This window comes from Limanda limanda, chromosome 22 (genome assembly GCF_963576545.1).
Source record: "Limanda limanda chromosome 22, fLimLim1.1, whole genome shotgun sequence".
NCBI lineage: Eukaryota > Metazoa > Chordata > Actinopteri > Pleuronectiformes > Pleuronectidae > Limanda > Limanda limanda.
In genome coordinates this window covers 11769699-11795687 of record NC_083657.1, presented here as the reverse complement: position 1 = coordinate 11795687, position 25989 = coordinate 11769699, and the positions used below count along the sequence as shown (strand labels likewise).

Sequence of the window (25989 nt, the reverse complement as noted above, 5' to 3'; positions counted from 1 at the left end):
CTCCATTTCGCCCTCCCTAAGAAACAATGATTAAACATGACATTCAGGACCTTATATAATATTTATGCTACAATGGACGCGGTAGATGTATTGAATCATATAGCTGGACTGCATTAATGAATGTAAAAGTAGTCACTGATAGTTTCTGCAGATGTATTAACCTCAACCCTCTACGTTGAATTCTATCCACAGATTATGTATAGAGCGGAATTATAAATATTCATTATAATACAGTTTGTATTCAGACAGGAGAAACAGTTCATGATCAGTCTCAGCTCTATTGTATGGTATTCTGTCTATGGTATTGTAAAAATAGTATTTCTTTATCCCACATATAGCAGCCCTTACAGGATGAGCAGTAGATAATGGATAGATGGATGGATGGATTGATGGGATTCATACAGAAACGTGCTTTGGATTTACTCCACAGCTCAGCCTCATAGACTCTGTTGTATATTTATCGTGTGGTACCAGTGTATCACTTTATATTTTGCCAGATTAGTCTGTGCGACCTGTCCACAAGCTGTGGAAACAACAAGATGCAGATTTATTTGCCAACTGCCAGGTGCTAAAACACTAGTTTAAAGCAACACAGAGATCAGAGAGGGAGGGATTAGTGAGATTATTTCACAAAACTGTCCCAACCAAATAATGTTTTTGCTGCAATACTCTTGTTTGATGATCCCTTTCAGGAGTGGTGCTGCCCGTGTGGAACCCTCAGAACCCCTCTGTCGGGGACAAAGTGGCCCGGGCCATCGTTTACTTCGTAGCGCTCATCTACATGTTCCTGGGCATGAGCATCATAGCCGACCGGTTCATGTCGTCTATAGAGGTAGGAAAACATGCTTAGTATTTTCTACCATAGATTGTATACATAGCTGGATGACATGACAGCCCCCTAAAAGTCATGCCAAATCATCTTGATTGCCCCCTGATGGTTGACCGCAATATAAAAGTATACATTAAAGGTCATATTTTAGGTTTTAATTAAATTCAGGTTAAATATATTTTTCTCAGATATGGTTTCTGTCCTTTTAGGTAGTTCTTATCACATTGATGTTTGCTCAAGTGTTCATTTTTCTCCTAAATTTGATATTATTCGATGCTATAAAAGGGTTTATTTTTTAGTAACAGGAGAAATTGGAGATGCGTCGGCCATCTTTATTTACAGTCTATGGTTTCAACATGATATTACATTACCTTATAGTAGATGAAGTAATACTCATATAACTCATAAGTTAGGATGTCCATTGTATTTCTGATACAATATATGCTATTTATTATGTCGTCTTTTCCTTCCCTTTCCTTATATACCACTCTTTTCTTTTCTTTTCTATGTATTTTCCTCTCCTCTCTCTCTCTGCAGGTCATAACCTCCCAGGAGAAAGAGATCACCATTAAGAGGCCTAATGGTGAGACGACCACGACCACGGTCAGGATCTGGAACGAGACCGTCTCTAATCTCACTCTGATGGCCTTGGGGTCTAGCGCCCCAGAGATCCTGCTGTCTGTTATCGAGGTCGGTACAACATGACCCGGGTGGTTAAACATTCAAATAACCAATACAGAATGTAATGGGAATACGCCAATCTTATTTTCACCGTACCTACAGGTGTGCGGCCACAATTTCGAGGCCGGTTCCCTGGGTCCCAGCACCATCGTGGGCAGTGCTGCCTTCAACATGTTCGTCATCATCGCCCTGTGTGTGTACGTGGTTCCCGACGGAGAGACGCGCAAAATCAAACACCTCCGGGTGTTTTTCGTCACGGCAGCGTGGAGCATCTTCGCCTACATCTGGCTCTACTTGATTCTGAATGTCTTCTCGCCTGGGGAGGTGGAGGTGAGGATGGAAAGAGGAGAAAGCTTCATGGAAAAAGAGAAAGTTGTTTTTTGCAGGGATGGTATGGAAGTAAAGAGCGGACGGAAAGAAGAACCCTGTCTCTTCTCTCCTCTAGGTTTGGGAGGCCGTGCTGACCTTCCTCTTCTTCCCGGTCTGCGTGGTCCAGGCCTGGGTGGCCGACCGGCGTCTCCTCATCTACAAGTACGTCCGCAAGCGTTACCGTGCCGACAAGCACCGCGGCATCATCATCGAGACGGAGGGCGCTGCAGACGGAGAGATCAGGGGCGTGGACGGAGCAGGTGGAGCACTGGGTCCAGGTGGGTTCACCAAGATGGACATGCTGGAGCTGGACGGACAGATGGCGCTGAACTGTCACGGCGGGATGAGGGAGGAGGGAGGAATGAAGGACGAGGAGGACGAGGCCAGGAGGGACATGGCGAAGACGCTGAAGGAGCTGAAGCAGAGGCACCCGGATAAAGACATGGAGCAGCTCATTGAGATGGCTAATTATCAGGTAAGTTGGCTACATAAACACACCAAGACACGCTAGCCGTGTAGATTTAGGGAAACATTAAATTGACGTTTAGGTAAATATGCCTGTGCACTTTAGATATGCAGTGGCTTCCTGTTGATGCTGTTTACCACCAGGTAACTAAAGCCGCTTTCAGACATGAAGTCCAGATATCTTAAACAAATCTTAAAACAAATGTTTGAAAAAGGATATTTTCTGGATATTTCCCAGCCGGCCCCTGAGTAAATGTGTGAAAAATGTCAGAGTGAGCCCATGAGAGACCACAGCAGGACGTCTAACTAAAAAAACTAAAATAATACAAATATCTTAGGATGAAAAGAGGAGATATACATACAGAAGACAGCGTTGAACATTGGAGTTCGTTGAAACCCAAAACTAAATAGGACGTTGCAGAGAGCTACAGCAGCACAGTGTGAAAATGAGTATCAGAGGAGTTTCCTGTTTGAAGTGTCAGCTTATAAATTCCAAACAACTTTATTTATCCCCAGAGGGCAATTCAAAGGATGTGTGGACTCACAGCTGATGAGGGATGACTGAAGAAAGCAACTGAATTGAAAACAACTCTTAATATCTCTCAACATTATGTTCTCCACTTCTGTTGACTTCACGCCTAAAATTTAGTTTCACAGAGTTTCCGAGCTTCTCAAGTCCTATATTAACAGAATGAATTAGTCGCAGCCACAATCAGTCAGGGATCACTTTTCATATGTGACTCCTCTGAGGGTGACAGCGTTAAGGTGTTAACAAGGTGACAGTTGGTGCAGGTGACAGAAGAGCTGTTATACAGAGAACATTTCTAAATGTTCCAGATCAACTTTCGAGCCGCTTATCAAATTATTTTGTATTTCACTGGCTAATCTTTGCATAACTGCATCAGTAAATAGAATTAATCTCCCTATTTATGTCCTCTACTGCAACTGGAGAAATTAATTTAATTGGCTGAGTAGGTCCCTAATGATCTAAACAAACACTCAGAGGAAAACATTTTAGGTATTCCTCATGCTGTGTAATGTTCTGACTAAATGTTCTGAGGAGAGCAAGATAGTCCAGTTCGAGTTTCACGAGGCAGGCAGATTCATCGGGAAAAAAGTCAGGGAATCAAACCATAAGAAATCAGACAAAAGGCACATGCTTGTGGCTGCACAGCTTCACTTCTCCTCCTGCAGCAACACAATGTAACAACTTACAATGGGTTTTCAAGGTGTCAGAATGTAGAAAATGTGTTCCGACTGGAAAGATTCACGTAAACACCATATTGAGTAGGAGGGGGAAAAATTGAAAGTCCGTGAAGATTTTCGTACATGCGACATCATCACCTAAGAACCAAATAACACAAATTTACAATCAGCTGTAAATAGCAGCAACCACAAAAAGTCATTAAGGCTTCGTGGCTTTAAAATTTGCAGTTAAAAGCTTTGCAAAAAGCTATAGGAAATGGGCCTTGAGTTACTTGGAGATTTGTTAGTTGATCACCACAATTTCTTGGCCTTTCTTTGGTAGAGAAGAAAAGAAGGAAAGGAGGGAGGAAAAAGAGAAAAATTCAGAGCTCTCTCCCTTTCCAGCTCCTCCCTCAGCCTTGAGCTTTAAATAAGAATGGCAGCTGTCCTACAGATTAAACCTGACAAGATAAATTGAGGTTCTTGTGGTTGGGATGAAAATTTAAGTAGTGTTATTTTTCCACTAAGGGGTCAGGGGGAATTGGAGTCGGATAGAGTAGCTTGCTCAGCAAAAAACAGATTAAGCTTTAACTTAACTAGTGATTATCGATTCCTTCCACCAGATTTGAAAGTTTCCGGCTCACTTCCTTTTAATTTAAATAGATTGCAGTGTTCTCCAGCTCCGATGCCAGATGTAATCTAATGATCGCCACAGCTAGAGTGGCCAATTTCTTCGTTTTCAATTTGGTGGATCATTAGGATATCAAATTGCTAGTCACCCATACTTTTTTATTGAAATCATTAAGTATAGATTGATAAGGCTCATTAGATTTCAAGTTTGCCCGCGGAACACAGTCGAGTGTGTGTTCCGCAGAGTCGATTTTGAGAGAAAGTGGATTTCTACAAGGTCCAATTATTCTTTTTCAGCGAGATTCCACTCATGTACTCATTTATTTTCTGTGTCTTGACAGCGTATCGCAAAAAAAAGTACTAGACCTTTTTCAAGCTCAAACACCACAAGACAAATACACATCCCTCATCTCCAAGTGCAGGAACTGGGCTCAACCCTTTGGAAGTTTCCTTAATTAACTCAGTGAATCTGTAGGTGACCTTGGACCTCTAACCTCCCTGCGGAGGCATGAGCCGAATTTCCCACGAGAGATTCCCTGCTTAACCTTCCGATTGCATCTGACAGTTTGAAAGTGAAAGCCATAATGAAAGTGGGACTAGTCAGGGAAAACAAATTAAGTCAAGAATTAAAGCGATAGGAACAATAAATCACTTTGTTGATAGATTACTTTTTGTGTGCGTTTGTTGATCAGGTTCTGATGCAGCAGCAGAAGAGCAGGGCGTTCTATCGTATCCAGGCAACCAGGATGATGATTGGAGCCGGCAACATCCTCAAGAAGCACGCCGCAGACCAGGCTCGCAAGGTGAGACACACACACACACACACACACACACACACACACACACACACACACACACACACACACACACACACACACACACACACACACACACACACACAGTGCAATATCTTAATATTGTTTTGCATGTAAAGTAAATATTCCTCCATTCTCCATTTAACTGAAAATTCCCAGCAGGAGACCACACTGAATCTGTTTACCATTCCCTCCAGGAAATACACGTCACCGTAGTTCTTCTGTTAGTGTTGAATTTATTTGCTTTAACTTCTCTCCACATCATTGTCATTTAATCCACCATCCAACTGTGCAGGTATATGACATTGTACAAAATAAGCACACATTCGTTTCAGACTTTTAATGCAAAAACAGACCATTGTTCTGAAAACCATATCATATGAATAATTTGGTAACTAAAGGGTTATAATGACATTTAAGGCAGTTAAACTGATACTGTGTTGTTTTTCCAGGTGGTGAGCAGCCATGAGATCACACCCCAGGAGGACGACCCTCACACCATCAGGCTGGATTTCGAACCCGCGTTGTACCAGTGCTTCGAAAACTGTGGCTCCCTGAAGCTGACCGTCGGCCGACACGGAGGAGACCCCGGAGTTACCGTCAAGGTGCGTGTGGACTGAATGAATGAGAGCGTGTGTCGGAGGGAGATATGCTGAGAGGCACTGTTGCACGTTTATTCTAATCTTACTTTATCGAATCATCTTCTTCACCTCGACACTGTGCTGTGATGCTGGTAAAGAGATGGGAGTTGAATAGAGGAGAACTGCGAGACACAATAGAAAACACCTTAGAGATTTTCAGATTTCTGCTTCTCTCTGAGTTGAATCTCAAAAAACACATCTTTCTCATTGATCGGATAAGATATGTTATTTCAAGCCTCCCATGGACAGTCTGTGTCGGTGGAATGATACCTGATCTTCTCGCTTTTTCTACAGGGGCTTTGCTGTCTCTCCTCTATTCCTCCCTTTGCATACAAATGAAACTATGCTGCAACATCAGGGTTGTCTTCGGTGTTGTGCTGGTGGCGTGGCCTCAATGTGGCACCTACTGAAGGCTGTAGCTGCCAAGTCAAGTGCCCTGTTTAGCCTCGGCCCAGTCCCTTCAGGCGTGGTGTCAGAGCAGCGCATTAAAGATGAGGAAATGCTCCCAGCAGAATTACTCGACAAGGCGACATGAACTCGGTGGCCAACTTCTTGGACTGGGCAACATTTCCACCAGTCTACCCACGATTGCAGAATTTTTTCAATGCCCTCAAATAAAGGTCAAAGAAATAAAACTTAGTAATTTATCCTCTTTTGAAGTTTTGCAATTTGGGCAGGAAGCATGCAATAAAAAAAAATTTGCCCAACTGATTTAAAGTAAACTTTTTCATTCATCAAAGAACAGCTATCTTGCTATTTTTGGTAACTTAATGGAAACAAGCTGGTAATACAACTCTGATAATATTTATCATCTCTAGCAAAGTTTCCATACAGTATACTACCACATCCGGCAAACACTTGGCAGCTTTAATTTGGATTCACCTGATGAATCTGCAATATTATCTCTCCTTTAAACTTTGTTTTGCACTTCATGAACTCCTCAGGGAAATATCTTGCCTCGCTGTTCACTAACTAGTTTCTAATTTCATTGCGTGCTGAAGGGCAGGTAGAGCACTGTGGGGGTTTCGGAGATACGCGCTGAAGGCAGCTCTCTGCTTGAACTAACGTCTGAACATAAAGATGGAAAGCATGTGTGCACTTTACTCCCACTGTAGAAACATGAAGCCACAATATAAAGGAGTTAAGTGCTGCCATATTCTACTGGTGATGTCTAGCCAGAATCTGTGGATGGGGATCTGAGAGCGGAGCCAATTTCAGTTCTCACAGCACTTTTTAATAACATCAAATAATTGAGTATAAACAAACGTACCAGTAAAACCAGCACTTGAACGTACATCAGCAGGATACGATCCACCTAAAATGATGGAAATCCGAAGTTTGGGTCACGTGCATTAAGCTAACATGGAGGTGGTAAGGTTTATGACATGTGCTGCAAGAGTCATTTAAACCCACAGTCATCAGTTCTGGATTCAGTTCCACTATATCTATCCATATCCGCATAACATTAAACGGAACTGTTTTTTTATTATAATCTTTCAACTTTTGTAATCGTATAAAATGTAAGTTTTATGTGTAATTTTAAAAAACTCGACCCTCCTTGTAATATATTTTAAATTCACAGCAATATCGTCCAGCAGAATGTATGTATTCAAAACTAAGTTAAGAGCTTTGTCCCCAATGCACATTTCATGAAGGGCTAAAAATAGAGTGGATGGTGAGGACTACAATGGACGCTGATTCAGCTTTTCCCACAAACACATTTTCTTTTTTATCAAATTTTTAGAGAAAGATGACAGAATGTGATGATCCTTTCGTGACTAGAAGTAGAGTAGACATGTTTGTACGGCTCTGTGTGGGGTGGAGGGGGGTAAACAACCGAGCAGATGGCGAGAGGACAGACGGAACGAAGAGGATACAGGGAAAGTTTTGTTTTACCATCTTCAAAGTCATTATTATCAGACTGTATCTGACCACAGGGCTCGGTTTAATGAAGCAGTTTTTCTATCTCTCTCTCACCCTCTGTTCACATCGTCCCTAAATGCCTCTCTTCTTTTGCCATCCTCCCCTATCTCTCTTCTCCTCCTTCATCTACATTCTTCCCCTCCCTTTGTGCTTATCTGCTCTTTTTCACATCTTTTTACTTTTCTGTTTCATCTTTGACGGCGCGTTTTTTTCCGCTCCCTCGCCCCACTTCTCATCTCTCTGCGTTGCTATCTCCCTCAGGTGGATTATCGCACAGAGGACGGTACAGCAAACGCAGGTTCAGATTATGAGTTTGCAGAGGGAACACTGATGTTTAAGCCCGGAGAGACCCTCAAAGGTAAAAACAACACTGACAGCAAGGAGTCATGGCATATTTCCAACAAAAAAAATGTCACAGAGCCTGAAGCTCAATTTGCACAGGCCATCTGCATATACATTTCTCTGCTGGCTTCAACAAAAATATGATTTTAAGATATATTATTGAAATCAAATAACTTCCTCTTACCAGAGATCACAGTCGGAGTGATTGATGACGACATCTTTGAGGAGGATGAGTATTTCTACGTCCACCTCAGTAACCCTCGATTGGTTGGTTACCCTGAGATCGGCACCGTCCCTCAGGATACCAGTGTCACCCCTAAAGCCGTGCTGGGAGACAACCACACAGCCACAGTGACCATCTATGATGACGATCACGCAGGTAAAATCACGTTAAAAGAAATTCTTCTCATTGATAACTTCAACGGAATCATGATACAAACATGAAATTGCTCGTCTGAGTGAAGTTGCTCCCATTACTTAATTCATGTTAGCCTAAAGCCTATGGGGTCTAGAGAGCAATTTGGCAGGGATATGCACAAAGACTTGGGTCTGCTGATCATTTCTGCAGAGGTTTGTGTTCACATGCTAAGTTAAGGACCACATGACGTCCTCAAAGTGAGTTGGTTGAATTTAGTGTAGAAATTCTGGCTCTGCAATGATCGTACATTTGTACGGCTGGTGCCCAGGAGGGAGAGTGGGGGCGTCCACTAACCAGAAGAATGATGAATCGATCCCAGGCTACTCCAGTCCACATGCTAAAGTGTCCTCAGGCAACCCCAACTAGCCCCTCACTGCTCTGCCGACAGTGTGTGAAGGATGGGGGAGAGAAAATCATTGCAAGAGCTGTATGAATCTATGTTTGTGAATGTGCCTCATTCTGACTTGACTACTGACCTTTCTAACCTAGAATAGACTAGACTAGCTGTATAAATGCAGTCTATTTATTCATGTATAATTTTAAAAGATAAAGAAGGATAAGAACCCAAGATTATCAGTTGACTTAAGTAATGTGCCAATTGTAATTTGCTTCATAACCTGAGTTGATTTCAAAATGTAAAATCCGGTGCCGTGAGTTGTCTTGAAATTTAGAGTTTCAACAGCTCTTTATTTATAAATTGTACCAACAGAGCGTCCAGCTGGTTAGATGCCGGCATGTGTGGATGTTGGAGCTGAAGTGAAAATTTTGATCAATGCAGTTCCTTTGTCAGTGGTACCGAAAATGAATGCCCACTTAATAATAATGGGTACTGTTATTCCAGAAAAATTAATTAGTGAATAATTTTCGTTAAAAGTAAAAAATTAATTCAATTAAACTAGAATTGTACTCCCTAGACCACATCCCTCCGAACGGTCTCCTTAAACTCAATCTAGCTGCACCAAATTTCACACACTCATAGATTCTAGTTCCCTCAAAAAGGCCTGACATTTTTTTATGTCCATGAATTATTTGTTGAGAAATATTTGACAATGTCAAAAGGGAAAGGGATAGAAAGAATCCTGCACCCCACCGGCACCTTTGTCCAGATCTGCATCAGGACCTAGTTTCATGGATATCTGTTCATTTCAGCTTTACTTCAATCTACTGATTGAGCTTTTACATGCAAACCAGAAAATGTGAAAACAGCACAAGTAGCTGTTATGAACACATGTTCTGTACATCTGGTAGAAACGTGTGCGGCTTGTTTTTGCTTCAGCTTTGTGTTAAATCCTCTCTGTTGTACAGCCTGTTCTCCCAGGACATCCACACAAGGTATCACAGGAATGTTTAAAGAGTTCCAGCTCGCAATCCTCTTTTTCATTTTCAGGACTTTGATAACAACCAATGAGAATGGAAGTGCGGGGGGGATGAGTGGGTGTTTACCTAATGCTTATTATCTTTTATCTAGAGAGAGTGGGTGGTAATCTATTAGCCTCTCATTTTATATACCATACACCTTGGAGTGCAATCTGGTGATAGCAGCCTCCTCTTTCAAATCTCTCCTGTGCTTCTGCCCGGGGAGGTAATGTATTCTCTCTCTTTCCCTCTTTCCCAGGTATCTTTACCTTTGAGTGTGCCAGTCAGAAAGTGAGCGAGAGCGTGGGTGTGATGGAGGTGAAGGTGCTCAGGACTTCAGGGGCCCGGGGCCTGGTAGCCGTCCCCTATCGGACGGTGGATGGCACTGCCAGAGGAGGGGAGGACTACGAACTGTCATCTGGCAAGCTGGAGTTTCAGAATGACGAGACCATGTGAGTACAGCGATGTTGTCGGTAGCAGTAAATCCAAAAATGGTTTAATCCACTGTGTGTTATATCTTTCCTTTTCCGGTACGTAGAGTGATATCTTGATTATACCAGAGACAGGTTTTTGCGTATTCCTGGTTGCTCTATAATGCACTTCTACACGCTACACAACTCAATACACCTTCACCTTATAACTTAAATATGTTTTTTGCAATGCTAAAAAAAGTCTTTTTTATTACAAATTATACATTCCCCTCCCGCTTTCTGTCTGATTCAACACCTTGTAGGTTGATTGAGCGTTTTAACATTCACAGATTAAATAGCTCAATTGTGTGGATAACAGTGTCATAATACCCCTCTGTAAGATAGGCTCCACTGCCTTCTCATTCTTGCAAGCGCGTGTGCATACACATACACTCACACACACTCACACACACAAGCTTTTGCATCCTTAGGCGCATGCATTTTTTAATATGCTGATGTTAGCGGTGTTAAATTGACCAATACGTAAAGCAGTCGGGAATGCAGTTTTACTCAACGCCTCCTGGGGCCCATAGAGCAAGTGTTCTGTGTATGTGCGTGAGAGTGTGTGTTTGGTCTTGTATATCTCAGTGCATTGGAATCAATTAAGAGCTTCAGAAGGTAACAGTGAGGGTGTTCATGCAAAGTGAGAACATTTCGCACTTCCTCGAGGTGCTGTTTGATTCACAAGGTTAAAGTCAGGGTCATAATTCTCGCGACATGACCGTAGTCAGCACATTTATGTCCGTGAGCATCCTTGCAAGTATAATGGTACAGATGTGTGTGTTACTGTGTGTAGAGTATGTGTGTGCTTGCGTGTTTAGGGGCAGCAAATGTTGGCACGGCTGTTCAAAAGCTGTTTGCGTGTGTCTCGCCCTCGGAGAAAGACTTAGAAGATGGAGTGTGTGCATAATCTTGTACTGCAGTTCTTGTAAGAACTCCATTGTTAGTTGTATATGTTAATTTCAAGAGCGATTTTCTCAAATGTGAGTGGGGCATTAGGTTTTGGTTGAAAGATAGATCAATGGATGGAGGGATGGGTGGAATAGATAGATAGATAGATAGATAGATAGATAGACAGACAGACAGACAGACAGACAGACAGACAGACAGACAGACAGACAGACAGACAGACAGACAGACAGACAGACAGACAGACAGACAGACAGACAGACAGACAGACAGACAGACAGACAGACAGACAGACAGACAGACAGACAGACAGACAGATACATACATAGACAGACAGACAGACAGACAGACAGACAGACAGACAGACAGACAGACAGACAGACAGACAGACAGACAGACAGACAGACAGACAGACAGACAGACAGACAGACAGACAGACAGACAGACAGACAGACAGGCAGGCAGGCAGGCAGGCAGGCAGGCAGGCAGGCAGGCAGACAGACGATGATAGATAGATAGATAGATAGATAGATAGATAGATAGATAGATAGATAGATAGATAGATAGATAGATAGATAGATAGATAGATAGATAGATAGATAGATAGATAGATAGATAGATAGATAGATAGATAGATAGATAGATAGATAGATAGATAGATAGATAGATAGATAGATAGATAGATAGATAGATAGATAGATAGATAGATAGATAGATAGATAGATAGATAGATAGATAGATAGATAGATAGATAGATAGATAGATAGATAGATAGATAGATAGATAGATAGATAGATAGATAGATAGATAGATAGATAGATAGATAGATAGATAGATAGATAGGTAGGTAGGTAGGTAGGTAGGTAGGTAGGTAGGTAGGTAGGTAGGTAGGTAGGTAGGTAGGTAGGTAGGTAGGTAGGTAGGTAGGTAGGTAGGTAGGTAGGTAGGTAGGTAGGTAGGTAGGTAGGTAGGTAGGTAGGTAGGTAGGTAGGTAGGTAGGTAGGTAGGTAGGTAGGTAGGTAGGTAGGTAGGTAGGTAGGTAGGTAGGTAGGTAGGTAGGTAGGTAGGTAGATAGATAGATAGATAGATAGATAGATAGATAGATAGATAGATAGATAGATAGATAGATAGATAGATAGATAGATAGATAGATAGATAGATAGATAGATAGATAGATACAAAAGTTACATTTAAATACTAAGTACAAAAATGCAATAATAGGAAATACAAACTCAAAAGTCAAGAGCTGAGATTAGGTATCTAGGTATACTCTAGTTATGGACTAGGAAATTATTTGTAATAACTGAAGATGAGACAAATGCATTAAGTGTCATTTAGGATCCTCACAAGTAAAGCCGTATACCTTAGTGTGTCTGTGCCGTACAAAAACTCAGCTAATGGCTAAATGCGCAAGAAGTTTGCCATCTGATACCAACCAGCCTCTAGGTAAAAGTGTCATTACAAGGGCAGTGTGTGTGTGTGTGTGTGTCTGGGTGTGTGTCTGTGCATGTGTGTAATTATGTACGATCCCTGATGCAATCACTGCTACGAGGGAACACTGAGGCCATGAGGGGTTGAGAGCGGAGTGAGCGGGAGCTGCAGCGGGAGGGAGGGAGGAGACGGGGAGATAAGATGGAGATATAGTGCAGGATCAACGCTGCCCTCAGGTACCACAGCAAGAGTCCAACGCTGATGTGTCACTACAGGAAACTAAATACAGGCCTGATGTGAGCGGAGTGGAGATGGCTGCCGATTAGATTAGCCGAAAGTCAAACTACTGTTGCTGCGTTGGCTACAAGAGGATTACGGAGATGTTTTACCCACAAATAGAGTTAAAGTGTGGGTGAAGAGTAAACAATAAGCAACTATCAGCATATTCCTGTGCTAGGTGTGAATTATTATTATTATAGTTAAGGGGATCAGACGCTGGACGAGTAAGACGTTGCTCTGGAGCAGCTTGATGAGTGAGAAAGGAAATTAGACGAAAGGTGGGGATGGATTGGTCATCGGAGGGATAGGGGGGAAAGAGAGGTGGTCCCACTGACATATTGAGAGGTTTCTCCTGTTGTCTCCCTCCCCCGTCCACCTTTTCAGCAGTGCTCTGTTTATCCCTCGCTCTTCATTTATCGCGTGAATTCCCCCTCTCCACCCGTCAACTCTCATCCCGGCTTGTACCTTTTCTTTCGTGTACCTTCTGTCCGTCTTTTGACTGCCAGGTGTTCTGTAGTTTTATTTCAATCCATCCATCCATTACACCGCAGACGTTTCCTCACCCTTATCCTCTTTATACATTTCACCTTTTCATCCTACTCCACCTTCTCTTTCTCACCTCTCTTCCCTTCTCTGCACCCCTTATTTCAGGCTTCTTCTCGTCATCTCCATCCATCCATCCATCCATGCATCCACTTTTGTTTCCCCTGAGGTCTAATCAGTTCCTGAATTAAAGCTTAAGGTGGATTACTACCTCTCTCTTCATCAAGTATCCCACAAGCTCTTTCTCTCTGTTTATTTAACCCTCGATTTCTTCTCATCTGTCTGTTCTCCCTGCCCTCATTTCTCCGGTGTCATCCTCCACTCATTCAGTCTGCACTCTCTCATGATATCTCTCCCCTCTTTATTTTTCTTTTCTTGCTGCTCCTGCTATGTGCTTTCGTTCTTTCTTTCTTTCCTCCTTTCTTCCCTTCACCTCTTCCTCCCATCCCCCGTATTTCAGTGGGTTCATATTTTTAGATTTTCTTCAGAGTTTTGTCATTCCGCTCCGCTTTTCTTCACCTCCTCCTCTACCCTCACCTCCCTGTCATCTCCTGTCTTTCCCCCTCCCTCATCCCTCGCTCTTGCACACCCGTGACTGTTTTTCATTTGCATCTTGCTCCCTTCTGCATTTCACCTTTTTACTAAATTACACTGACAGACCTTTCCTCACCCCTTTCCTCTCTTTTGCCTTTCTCGCCATACCTTGCACATTTTCTCTTTATACCACCTTCTCTTTCTCACCTCTCCATCTTTCTCTGCACTTCTTATTTCATCCATCGCCTCATCATCTCCATCCATCCATCTCTGTCGAACTCTTTACTCAGACAGAAGGGACCTACTGCCAAGGTAATTTGGCTGAATCACAACCCAGACATAACTCAATGTCCACACACTCCCTACACTGAGTTTAGCCCCCCCCCCCTGCAGTATGCCACTCATCCAGGATCCTTTCATTTAATATTTTTGACAAGTTTGTTAGTGCATTAAAGGCAGCCAATATTTTTCTGCCACTTTAATCATTCTGTTGGAAAAACATTTTGGAAGAATCTTTTCTAAAAGTGTGAGCAAACTGCAGCGTGGTGGTGGGTGGGTGGGTGGAGGTAGTGATGCTGAACATTCTTGGAGAAAATCTGAAAGTCACTGGAGCTGAACTGACAAGAACAGAGGGGAGGAGAAGGAAGGGGAGAAGGAAAAGGACTCTTATAAATTCTCCTTTTCCTCTGCTTCCTTTTGTCAGAGGTCAGCGATCCCGTTTCTGTGAGGTGCTCACAGGAGCTGACAGTGATTTGACATTTCGTTCATTTCTGCTTCAGCAAGGTGGATACCTGCTCCTCCATAATTAGACATAAAGGTCAGTTTAGTCATGGGGAGTGCGACTCGCTCAGGATGTCCACTCTCCCTGTTTCCAAAAAGCATCTTTGGGTTACGATGATTGTAAAATCCATTCTATGATCATTTTTAAAAGTTAATCGGATGAATCCCAAAAGCACGATCCTGAAGATACTCTTAAAGGAGACATATTCTGCTCATATTCAGGTTCACAATTAAATTTGGGTTAATACCATAAAGGGTTCACATGTTCTTTCATCATACTGCTCATTGCTGTAGCTCCCCTTTTACATTTGCCGTCATGATTGGTCAGCCTGTTCCAACACATGTCGACATCTAGACTCGATTAACCCGGTTTCATGAGGGGGCATTAGTTTAGGTTAGATTAGCGGCTATGCATTATGCAATTTTGTTGCATTTACATACACAAAAAAAACTAGAATACATTAGAGGACATGAAAAAATTGAAATAGCTTAATATGTCTCCTTTAGAGGTAAATTGACGAGGGCCTCCCACTAAATTGTAGGAGGCTTAGAGCCTAAGTAGTGCAGAATCTGCAGAAAGAAAAATAACATGTTTTATTAAAGCTCTCATTGTTGTGTTATTTATATTTCTAAATCCATTATCCTCAGCGCCAACGACAGCTGACGTCAACTTCTTTAGGTAACCGAGATTAAAAGCATTCAGAAACATTGTCTCCCCTTTAACTTGAGGTCCGCGAATGTACCACGGCTTGTTAACCAGCACGCAGCCCCGTCCTTCAAATTACGGGGAAAGTAGTGTAGATGTGATACAAAAAAGAAGTGAGCCTTAAAACGTGAATAGAAGTGGACATCTCAAATTCCCAAAGATGAATGATTTTTTCATGTGCAGTCTTTTAACAAGCTATAGGGACAGAGTGTAGGAGAAGGAGAAGCGAGGAGTTGTGAAGTGAAGGATGAGAACAAGAGGAAAAAGATAAAGATCTGTGCTTCATGAGTTGGACAGGAAATGTGTGTGTGTCTAAGTATGTTAACGTCAGTGTGATATTTCTCCCTGAGTGGAATTTCTTCAGTGTCACTGTGGGGAAATCGTATACATCACACAGCAAAGTAAATCTATATGATTCACAATGTTGACTCTTGTCATATAAATCCTGAAATTATTCTCTGTTTGTTCGGTCGAGTACTTCTTTTATCTTTCTCTCTCTTGTTCAAGCCTTCTGATTTTCGCTCCATCCTTTTTATGTGTCGACATCTCTGATTTCCCTATCTATTTCTCAGTCTTTTTGTTAATAAGGGTGTGTGTGTGTGCGTGTGTGTGTGCGTGCGTGCGTGCTTCCAGAAGGCAAAGTGAACAGTGTGTGTTGTATTCCAAGTGTGTGTGTGACACAGAGAGAGAAGCTCAGCAGGACCAGTTTATTCTTAGCCTTCGTCTGACCTGCAAGTCAGAATCACAGCCAGGACACGGACAGTGAGGTGTGTGTGTTTGCGCGTCTGTGCTTGTGTGTGTGTGTGTGTGTGTGTGTCGGTGTGTCGGTGTGTCGGTGTGGTTGTGGGTGTTTGTGTGTGTGTGGCTCTCTCCCCTGGCTGCTCATTATACATTTCAATCAGGTGTTGCCTTCAAACTGTGTTGACGCCTGTTCAGTTACTGGTGTGCACGTATAAGTTTGTGCATGCATCCACTTCCAGCATTTTTGGATGTTTTTGAAGAAGTGATGCTGCATTTAACCTTTACTATATGTCCCTAATTGAACTTGAGGATAAACCATGCTGACTTAGAGAGCTGCAAAAACTATTAATGTTAGCAACTTTACATTGTGGCTAAGGGGTTGGCTTGTAGTACAGAGGGGGGAATAGTGCAGAGGGCAACTCCACTAGATAGTTTCAAGTCTTCTTCAATACAGCATGATGTTTATTTTGTATATTATTGTCCCATTAAGAGTTAAATAGACGGTAAAATATGTTATACATTGAGGTGTGGATACTGTGTGATTGACAGCAATTACTGTCCATGGGTGCAGTTTTCATCCAGGTGTAGGATGGGGGTGCAGTGTCCTTAGCTCATAGTCAATGAATGGGTTGCCACTTGCTCTGATACAGCCCCATCCTCACGTGGCAAGCTGTTCCTAATGATGGTTGCTAAGCCATATGAATTGTCAACTCTAGAGAAATCTCAATGCAATGCAAACTACAACACCTTAGATGGGAATCCCTTCACTCAGTGGGAAAGACTCTGTTTTCTGATGTAGGTGGTATTAACTGCTGTTGTTGTAATCCCAGCAACCTGCCATGTTGTGTTGTGGTAATGAAGCCCAAACATAGCGTTATTGTTTTTGACGCGGCTGTCAGAGGAGCTGTGATCGTACATTAGCTGCTGGGGAAGGAAAAGTCAACTTGTAGGTTTTAAACAGCGCATTCCCTCTCTGGTGAGAGGTTTCTTGGAATTAAGAGAGAGAGACGGAGGAAATACAAGGAAATGGAGAGTGTGAGCCTGTGTGTGTGTGTGTGAGTGTGTGTGTGAGCGTGCACGGGTGTGTGCGTGCGTGTCACACTGCTTGTAAAGGGTTTGATATTTGCAACCTGTTTCTCCGTCTGTCACCAGAATGTGGTGACTAACCCAAAGCTGTTCCCGAAATAAAACATCCTTTGAACTCCAAATCCCCCAAGAGCCGAGCACTGTACGTGTGCGTGAGACAGTGTGAGTGTGAAAATGTGTGTCTTTCAGTGCGTGTAGATGCATTACAGTGTGTGTGCGAGTGTCTTGGCTCGCTCTTGTGCATGTGTGTGTTCGCCACAATTTTCATTTTCAATTTTCTCAAATGTGAAAGTCCACTTACCACTTCTCCATCCTCCAGTACAGCCTGTGTGCATATTGCCTATACCTTCACATTGCAGCAGCCAGTTTCGGCGTGACACATTTATTTTCCCATCACATGGAGGATCCCATCATTAAAACCTGCACATCGGTCCCGTTTTACAGTCTAGAGCTGCAGTACTGTACAAAAGCTTGGAGATTCAGTCGGAACACAGTTTTTCATTGAGCTCTTCAGGACTGTGCCGGAGCGTTTCCTCCTCTGATGTCCTCCTGTCTCTCCTACACACCCCACCTCCTTTCAGGTTCAAGAACGCAGCCTGCTAATGGGCAGATAAACACTTTTAACTTGCCTCGCTTTCTCTGCCATCCTCCATTTCCCCCCCGCCTTCTCTTCGTTCCATCGCAGAACTTCAGGATTCCTCCGTCTCTGTGACAGGGTTGTCTTTCACCGTTTCTTCTCTCTGTTTGTTGCCGTAGCAACTTTTGATCCCTCCGCACCATTGTAGGCGCAACAAAGGGGAGACGACAGAGAGGGACGGGGAAAATAGAAAGAAAGATAAAGAATCAAAGGGAATAATTACAGGAGTAGAAAAGGGAGCTTTGTTGTTGGGTTTGATTTGTGCTTCTCTTCTACTGATTTGATTTCTGCTGCCACGTGTCTGCGCTGGAGTTTTAAATACTGAGATCCATATTTTATACCAAACATAGTTCCTCCTATCTCGTTTTCTCAGATTTGTACATTGTTTTTCTGTAACATATCAGACTCAAAAAACATCTGCTACTGAGTGTGTGTGTGCGTAGGTACACATATATTGTTTGTTCTTTAGTTTGTAAAGGAAAACATTTAATGGACAAATGGATTATGAATAGAAGATGAGAGGGTGTCTGAGAAAGAGATAAAGATGGAACAGAGGAGAGAAAAATAATCCACCCTCTGCATCTTTTTTCATTTTGTGCTCTTGCTCTTAAATTTTCATCGCTCTCCCTGTCCTGCCTCTCTTCTCTCTCCTCAACCCTCTTCCTCTTCTCTTCATCTCCTCTAATGTCGGAGCAGTCAAATTTAAGTAGCTTAAGTCAACATCTTTAACAACTTTAGAAGCTTCTCTGTGTGTGTGTGTGTGTGTGTGTGTGTGTGTGTGTGTGTGTGTGTGTGTGTGTGTGTGTGTGTGTGTGTGTGTGTGTGTGTGTGTGTGTGTGTGTGTGTGTTTGTGTGTGCGTGCGTACGGGCTTTGCAGGCCCCGGTGTGTTGTTTTCTAGACATGTATTAAAATTTATGGGGCAACCTCCGTCTGAAGTTTGCCCATTGCCGTTTGTCTTCGTCCTACATTACTTTGAGTTGCCTGCCACACACACACACACACACACACAAACACACACACAAACACACACAAACACACACACACACACACACACACACACACACACACACACACACACACACACACAGCACCTCTGGCTTCTTCTAAACACAATTTTTAGTCATTTTTAATCCCTGCCTCTGGCTCCTCTCCCCTTTTGTCTTGCATTGTTGTCGTATAAAAGTCTATTGATTTGTGGGTCTAAGACGAAGCCAGCGACCTGACACCTAAAGTTGCAGTTAAGGATTTTATTGTGGTGGTTGAGACAGGGGTATTGAAAGGTGGAGTTGTCGCTACGCTCGAATACAAAACAGCTTTCCAGCCGGAGCAGCTGTTGCTCTGCTGCATCTGCCGCTCTGCTCTTTTTTCCCTCCCCTGTAGTTGTTTTCTCTCTCTACCTCCATGCCTCTGCTTCTTCGTCACACAATTCTGCCATTTCGCATCCCTGTCACTCCCCGTCTCTGTTCTCCTCCAGCCTCTCCTCTCCGCGTCTTCTCTCTTTGTACTTCTTATAGCCCTGTGGTTGTTTTCTTAGCCCTGCAGTCCCGGCAATTTTCCCTGCCAAGCATGCACACACTCGCACAAACACACCCTATGGTCAGAGCTCCGTGCCCACACCAAGACACACACAGGAGCGCGTGCACACACCCTGACTCTCGCCAGCGTATCCCTGTGATCAAACCCCTGTGGGCTGCAACACACACCCTGTAATCACGGCTCAGAGACCCACTGGTGGTCCTCTGCCCTTCCATGCCCATGATTAGAGCCTCAACAAGGGACAGAGAAACTCACTACATCCCTCCCTGCTACACCCTCTTTCCCCCGGGCCTCCCTGTTCAGCTGGCCCACCCTGCCACACAGAGACCACATTAAAAGGCCTCGGTGCTGGGTTCACTGACCAAAGAGCTGCAGTGGAAGCTTCAGGGTGGGTCAGCCGGGGGGCCGCTTTTTCATTTATTTAGTCTGACCGCAAGTTTTAAAACACTCTCTCAGCAGACTGAGTGAATCAACTGCTACTGTGAACAGTTGCACACAGAGCATGGCGGTGCTTTTATAAATTCATATTCTATCCTATCGTTAGAAAATGTGATGTTTTTTTGGCCTCAGTTTCACACCACTGCTCTAGGAAAACTAGGTTTCCCATAAATCCAATGTTTAGTCTGTGTGAGAGGATAAACTTGTGGGAAGTGGTTTTTGAATTTGTTCTTCACTGCTTCCACCATCTGCCATGGAAAAGAACTCAAAACATCTAAAGAACAGCGCCCTCTTTCTCCTTCGTCCCATGCAGTACATAAGGGAGACGTTTTTACCCCCCAATTTCATATTTCTTTTCAATTTCAGATATAAAATTATTCACGTAAAAATGTAACCCAATAGGACAGATGTCTGACTCAGACTAAATAATATCTTTGCAGCAGTTAGATGCAATCAGATAATGAGCTCTAAGATAACAGTTTTTTATTTATTTAATTTGAAAAGAAAAGGTGTTCGTTTTAAATATAATAATTAGCTACATTTTGTTTCTAAAAGCAGGTTTATGCTGATTGTAGGTGACGATAATAACGGTGTTCAATCAAGTCTCTCAATCACATTGATTTGATTTCTTAGCTACGTTTTGGCATTTGAATAACTGAAATATTTCCACTAAATGAAGACATTTTAGAAAACAGGCTTAAGAAACTAATCAGTCATTCCTGCAGCGATCATCAATATCAGTCAATATTCAATATATTCAATATTTAATTATTGAAAAAAAATCTGATATTCTTTCCACTTTGTAGAGAATCTTGGCATCTTCACTGATGTTGGTAGATTTTGCTGCATTTTTAAGAACTGGTGTTACTAGGCCTGTAGTGTGGGATTGTGTTTCTGCTGTGTCACCACAGTCCTGCTGTATTAGATCAGTTTTGAGCTTTATCACACTGCTAATGTCAGCCCCACACACAATATATATGTTAGTAAAAGCTTACATCAGCCAAGTGGAGACCGACCCATAAGGGGCTATAACCTGTTTGGGGTCTCGGCCCAGAGATGGAGAAACTCAACTGACATGATGAATGCACGCTGCCGTGGAAGAGTGATGAGGCAGTTCTTGACTGCACTAGCTCATGGTAATCTGGTATGATATATACACACACACACACACACATACACACACACACACACACACTCATGTCAAATTGATTAAATCACTAATGGCTTGGGGAGGAGAAATTGTGACTCACACAAGCTCTCCATCTCAACTCAGATCTTTCACTCTCTTTCTGTACTCAGTCTTCTGCCTCTTCTTCGTCTTCTACTGCCCTGATCTCCCTTCCTCATTCCTCAACATCCATCTGTCTTTCACTCCATCCTTCCCCTCCTTTATTAATCGCTGTTGATACCTTCTCTATCTCCCTCTTCATTTTGAAGGAGGATATATCGTCCCTTACAATCACCGTCTTATTGTTCACCCATCCGTTCCTTCTCACCTCCTCTGCTGTCTCCCAAGCTGCATCACTTCTTCCGACCACTTTATCATTTGCCCACCATTTTCATCAGCCTTCACTTTATCACTTCACCTGCATCCTCCTGTCCTTTATTGTTTCCTTATATCTTTTGTCTATTTCTATGAGTGAAAGAGGAATTAAGAAAGTTTGGCCTGCCCATTTTAAGTTCAACTCTGGGATGACTTTAAAAACACACACCCTTTCTGTGTGCGCACACATACATACATTCTTTATGGAGTTGTTAGTATACTGCACGGGTTGTGATGATTGATTTCTTTAGTGCACCATAAATGCATTGCCAATAAAGCTGAGTGTAGAGACAAATTTCATTTTTAAAGGTCTTTAAATACACATGCTGTAAAGTGGAGAATGGCAGGTGAAGGCTAGACTGGGGAAATAGATGTTCTTTTCCAAAGAAGGAACCACACAGATTTGGAGGAAATGTTTGGTAGTGGTTGGCTGTATGGTGATTGTTGGTTGACTCTACGTGACATTTGAAGGGGCTGTGTAGTTTCTCAAGAAACTCAAATCAATATTTTGTAATATAATCCCTTTTCTATCATTAAGTTTACTTGATTTTCTTCAATATGGCCCTAATTCTCCATCCTAAACATGTTGTTGAGCCCAACAAGTATAACATATTTTGTCGGGCTTCTTGTGGTTCACTCAGTTTTGTCAATTTGTTGTTTCCTGATGGTCAGGGACCAAATACCTCTCACAATCTCCAGGTTATTAACACAAGAGTGCAGGTGTTTTGGGTGATGCAGGACAAAAAGATGGATGAAGGTGACAAAGGAGGAGAGTGAAGGTGTCAGAGGAAGATGGATGGGTCTGGGAACAGTCAGTAAATGAAAATAGAGAGAGTGAGAGTGAGAGAGAGAGAGAGAGACAAATGGGTAATAGAGGGGGGACAGACAGAAAGACAGACACAGGCAGAACCAGGGGAAAGAGAGACAGATTAACCGCTGGGAGGAAAAACAAGAGACGGAAGAAAGGGCAGGTGGAGAGCGGAAGAGAGCGAGAACAGGAGCAAATAATGGCTGGAGGGGTCGAAGTAAAACAAATAGTGAAGGTGGGCGAGTGGAAGGAACAATAGAGGAGGAGAACGGTTCTAATTTAGTGAGGGCAAGCATTGGCAGACCTGGGTGGTGAATGGAGGGATGAGAGGAGGGAGAGAGAGATGAGGAATGAGTGGAGGTAGATTGAGGGGCGGGAAGGAGAGGGGTGGTCCTTTTGACTGTGGCAGGGGCAGGGAGAGAATTAGGGCGCGTGCGTGTGAGTGAGTGAAAGCTTTTGGCTGTCGGCCACATGCGGCCTTGGCAGCCGTTGGCATGACGATATATATATATATCCCACTGCTAAAAGGCTCTCACCTTGATCGACTGTCAGTCAATCAAACCAAGCCGCCATTCAAACAAAGCAGATTCTCTATAGTTGTGAGGACCACAGCCAATGTCATTCATTCTCTCAAACTCATGCAAACCATTGAACTTTATATTAAATCCTAGTAGATCAAGACTGGAATGCCTACTGGCCAAAGTGGGATACTGGCCCATGGCCCTAAGCTCCAGGCGTATGTGAATGTCTAGTGATCTGTGCTAGTTTAATTGAGAATTTGTTCAAATTTGTTGCAAAAATTACGAGATTCTGCCTGACAAATTGTACTGTCCATTCTAAAGTAATGATGCTGGCTTGTAGCATATTCTTATATTTTCCTGAAATTATCCGGAGGGGCTGTATGTGAGAAAACAAATGCTGATGTCAGTTTCTCCACATGTTTTCTACAACTTTTGTTGTCAGCCCCCTTTCAAGAAAATGTCCAAATGAGCCCATTTGTCCCCCAAAAATGTAAAGCAAGGAAGTAGGCCTGTTTCTAACACGCAATAGACGCAAAGCTGTATATCACATATTTTCCTGATCCAAATTGTATTATTGTTGTCAAACAAAAATAAATATTACGGCTCAGTCAGTCACTTCTTCTATCACCATCTATTTGTAATTTAAGCGGCATGTCCTGCCTTCTGCTTCCTCTACCCTGGCACCACCCCTTTTCTGAATGCTGTGGATATTTTCCTCATGTTGTAAATGAGTCGGACCTGAACATTCTGCTGCTGCAATCTTTATATGTGAAATACAAACTCTGGAAAGTGTCTGGACACAATTTTCTGGATATTTTCCATCTGTCCATGTCTGAAAACAGAAATTGCGACCTCAAAGCCTTACAGATTTATTAAGCTACACATCCTGATGTCAACTACAAACACTATAGAAGCTTGTGGACCCGTGCGCTACGTCAATCTTCAAACAGCTTGGATCTGTGTGGCGGCCCCGTATTTGACCAGAGCATAAATATCAGATGACAAGCGTTAAAACTTACATGAGAACAGACGAGAGAGAAGAAGAAAGAGAGAGAGAGGTTGGGGGGGATAAAAAAGAACTAGGGAGGATAACAGAAGAAGAGGAGGAACGAGTGCCTGCCAATCATTTATCTATCTTTGTCTGTTTGTCCTCAACACTGCTTGTTTTCCACCCATGAGAAATAAAGAAAGAAAGAAAGGAGGAGGACTATGGAGTGGTTATGAAAAAGTGTGTCTTCTATTTGTTTTTCTCATTCTCTTTTTTCTCTCTAGTCTCCATTTGCTTTGAATTATGTTTCCCTCCCTGCACTCTCCTCGCTCTAATCTCTTTGTGTGTTGGGACCCATCGACTGATCCATCCTTCATCCTTACATTCACTCTTTATTTCTCTGTTGTATTTCCATATTGTTTGTCTCAATTTCTTTTTTGTTGTGTTTTCTCTCCTGAACTCCTCTTTCTCTTCCTTTCATTTCACATTTCCAATCCATCCGTGCATCTCTGCGCCCGGTAAGAAAATAAGAAACTAACGGTAATGTATAATTAAACGCCGCTGAGAGGGTTTGTGGCAGGCGGATCAGCGGAACTGACATCCGTTAACGTTTGAGCAACGTTTTCTAAAACGCAACAACAGCGTGAGAACGGTGGGGGGGCCATTATGCATCTTGGTCCTCGCCATGGCAACTGCCTAATGACGGGTTCAAGTTGAAACGCTGTCAAGCTAAATAGTTGGGGATTGATGATGCTGTTGTGTAATGTGGTGGAGTTTTACATTTAGTAAGAGTTAAAAAATGGAAAAAAATATATTATATTAATATGTCATATTTAGATTTTTATTCAACTCTGAAAATGAAAAAAACAACATAAGAAAATAGATTTACCACTGAATCTATTGCAATGTAACTCCATAGCCTTTTAATGTTAAGTATAGGATTTTACCTTTTTCTGTGCTGCCTTGTAAAATAAAAAAAAAATTTAGCAAAAAAACTGTATTTGTTCCTGTTCAGGTGAAGGTTTCCCACCTTATTCTCAGATTGTAACATGTTCCACCACTGAACTCTGCTCCGCTTCTTCCCTGGAAGGCGGCAAAATGGCTGGCAGCACAAGCTGTTACATAAACTATTATGTTCAGTCAAAACCCCCTGACCCATTATGAACGAGCCGCATCAAAAAGACTCTCGGCTGATTTGCGGATTCATGCGCTCTCGTGAAAGTCGGTGGGCGAATCCCTTCGGACGCCAAGGCAGGCAGTGATTCCTCCCTGCCCAAAACACCGTGATATCCCTGGGATCCTAATATATTCCTATCTCGCTTTTCTGAAAGGACACAAAACGCACACGGAGGGCAAAGTGCCAGGATTGTGGGTCCGTCCGTCTCGTGTGATTGAAGTCACAAGCCTCAAATGTCATTCCCGACCCCCCCGATGAGGGCGAGAAATTCTGCCTTTTTCCCCATGAATAGTATATGAAAACTGTTAATGAAGAGTGGGAATGTTTTTCTCTGCTTCCTTTGAAAACTGCTAAGTGCAGTCTTTTCCTCGTGAGACCCTCCCCAAGTAACATCACACACACACAGAGGCAGAACGAGCGGTGGGGGGGGGGTGTAGCGTTCTCAATTAGGCCACAGAAATCAGCAGATATACGAGCTGCATCTTTTACTATGCCGATCTAAATAGATTCATATCAGAGGAATATTTTAATCAAAATGTGGCACCAGGACTAACCCCAATATGTCCCATGTAAATCCAATGAGGAGACATATTGTCTGTGTCATGTGTTTATGTTGTCCTCTGCAACACGCAGGACCCATTCATGCAAATGAGGCGTATTTGAATGAACAGAGCGAGAGTGGCTGTGGGGGAGAGATCCTGATCAAAGAGGATATAAACGTGTGTTTTGCGAGCGCACACGTGCCGATTGCGTGCAATGCTGCTGCCACTATGAATATGTGTAATGTACAATATATGTACGCTGTGCGTCAGCCTCTGTATGTACCACTCTCTCTTTAACCTGATGGGACAAGTCACAGTAATGCGTACGCTTTGCTTTCTCAACCTCCATGTTTGGCATCAAACCTCATCCTCAACCATTTCTCGCCAAAACCACAGTTTCTCCTTCCTGCTTCTTCTCGTTATTCCCCCTCCACACATAATCCTATTTTTCCTCTTTCCTCTTTCCTCCCCCTCCTTCTGTCTCTTACCCCTTCATCCTATTTTTTTTTATCCCATTACTTCTTTCGTAAACCATGTCATTTTCTCTGCCTCCCCTCTTCTTTCTAGCCTCTACGCTTCATTTCTCTTTTCCCTGTTTTTCCTTGGCCATTGCTACCATTTCTTAATCAGCCTCTCCTCCATCCCCCCATTTTCACCCTCCTCTA

The 25989-nt window shown here is 42.8% G+C and overlaps 1 protein-coding gene across 8 annotated transcripts in view; it reads left to right on the top strand.

Moving 5' to 3' along the window:
• Positions 1 to 766: 766 nt before the first annotated feature.
• The window catches only part of slc8a4b (solute carrier family 8 member 4b), a 49190-nt gene continuing 23967 nt past the window's right edge, over positions 767 to 25989 (top strand). For all 8 annotated transcript variants that reach the window (XM_061066130.1, XM_061066131.1, XM_061066128.1 and 5 more), the window contains exons 1-9: positions 767 to 832; positions 1367 to 1519; positions 1613 to 1840; positions 1956 to 2354; positions 4852 to 4962; positions 5427 to 5579; positions 7800 to 7896; positions 8068 to 8259; positions 9914 to 10106. In XM_061066130.1, the coding sequence (XP_060922113.1) occupies positions 782 to 832; positions 1367 to 1519; positions 1613 to 1840; positions 1956 to 2354; positions 4852 to 4962; positions 5427 to 5579; positions 7800 to 7896; positions 8068 to 8259; positions 9914 to 10106 (1577 nt within the window). In that variant the 5' untranslated portion in view covers positions 767 to 781. The remainder of the gene's footprint in view (positions 833 to 1366; positions 1520 to 1612; positions 1841 to 1955; positions 2355 to 4851; positions 4963 to 5426; positions 5580 to 7799; positions 7897 to 8067; positions 8260 to 9913; positions 10107 to 25989) is intronic.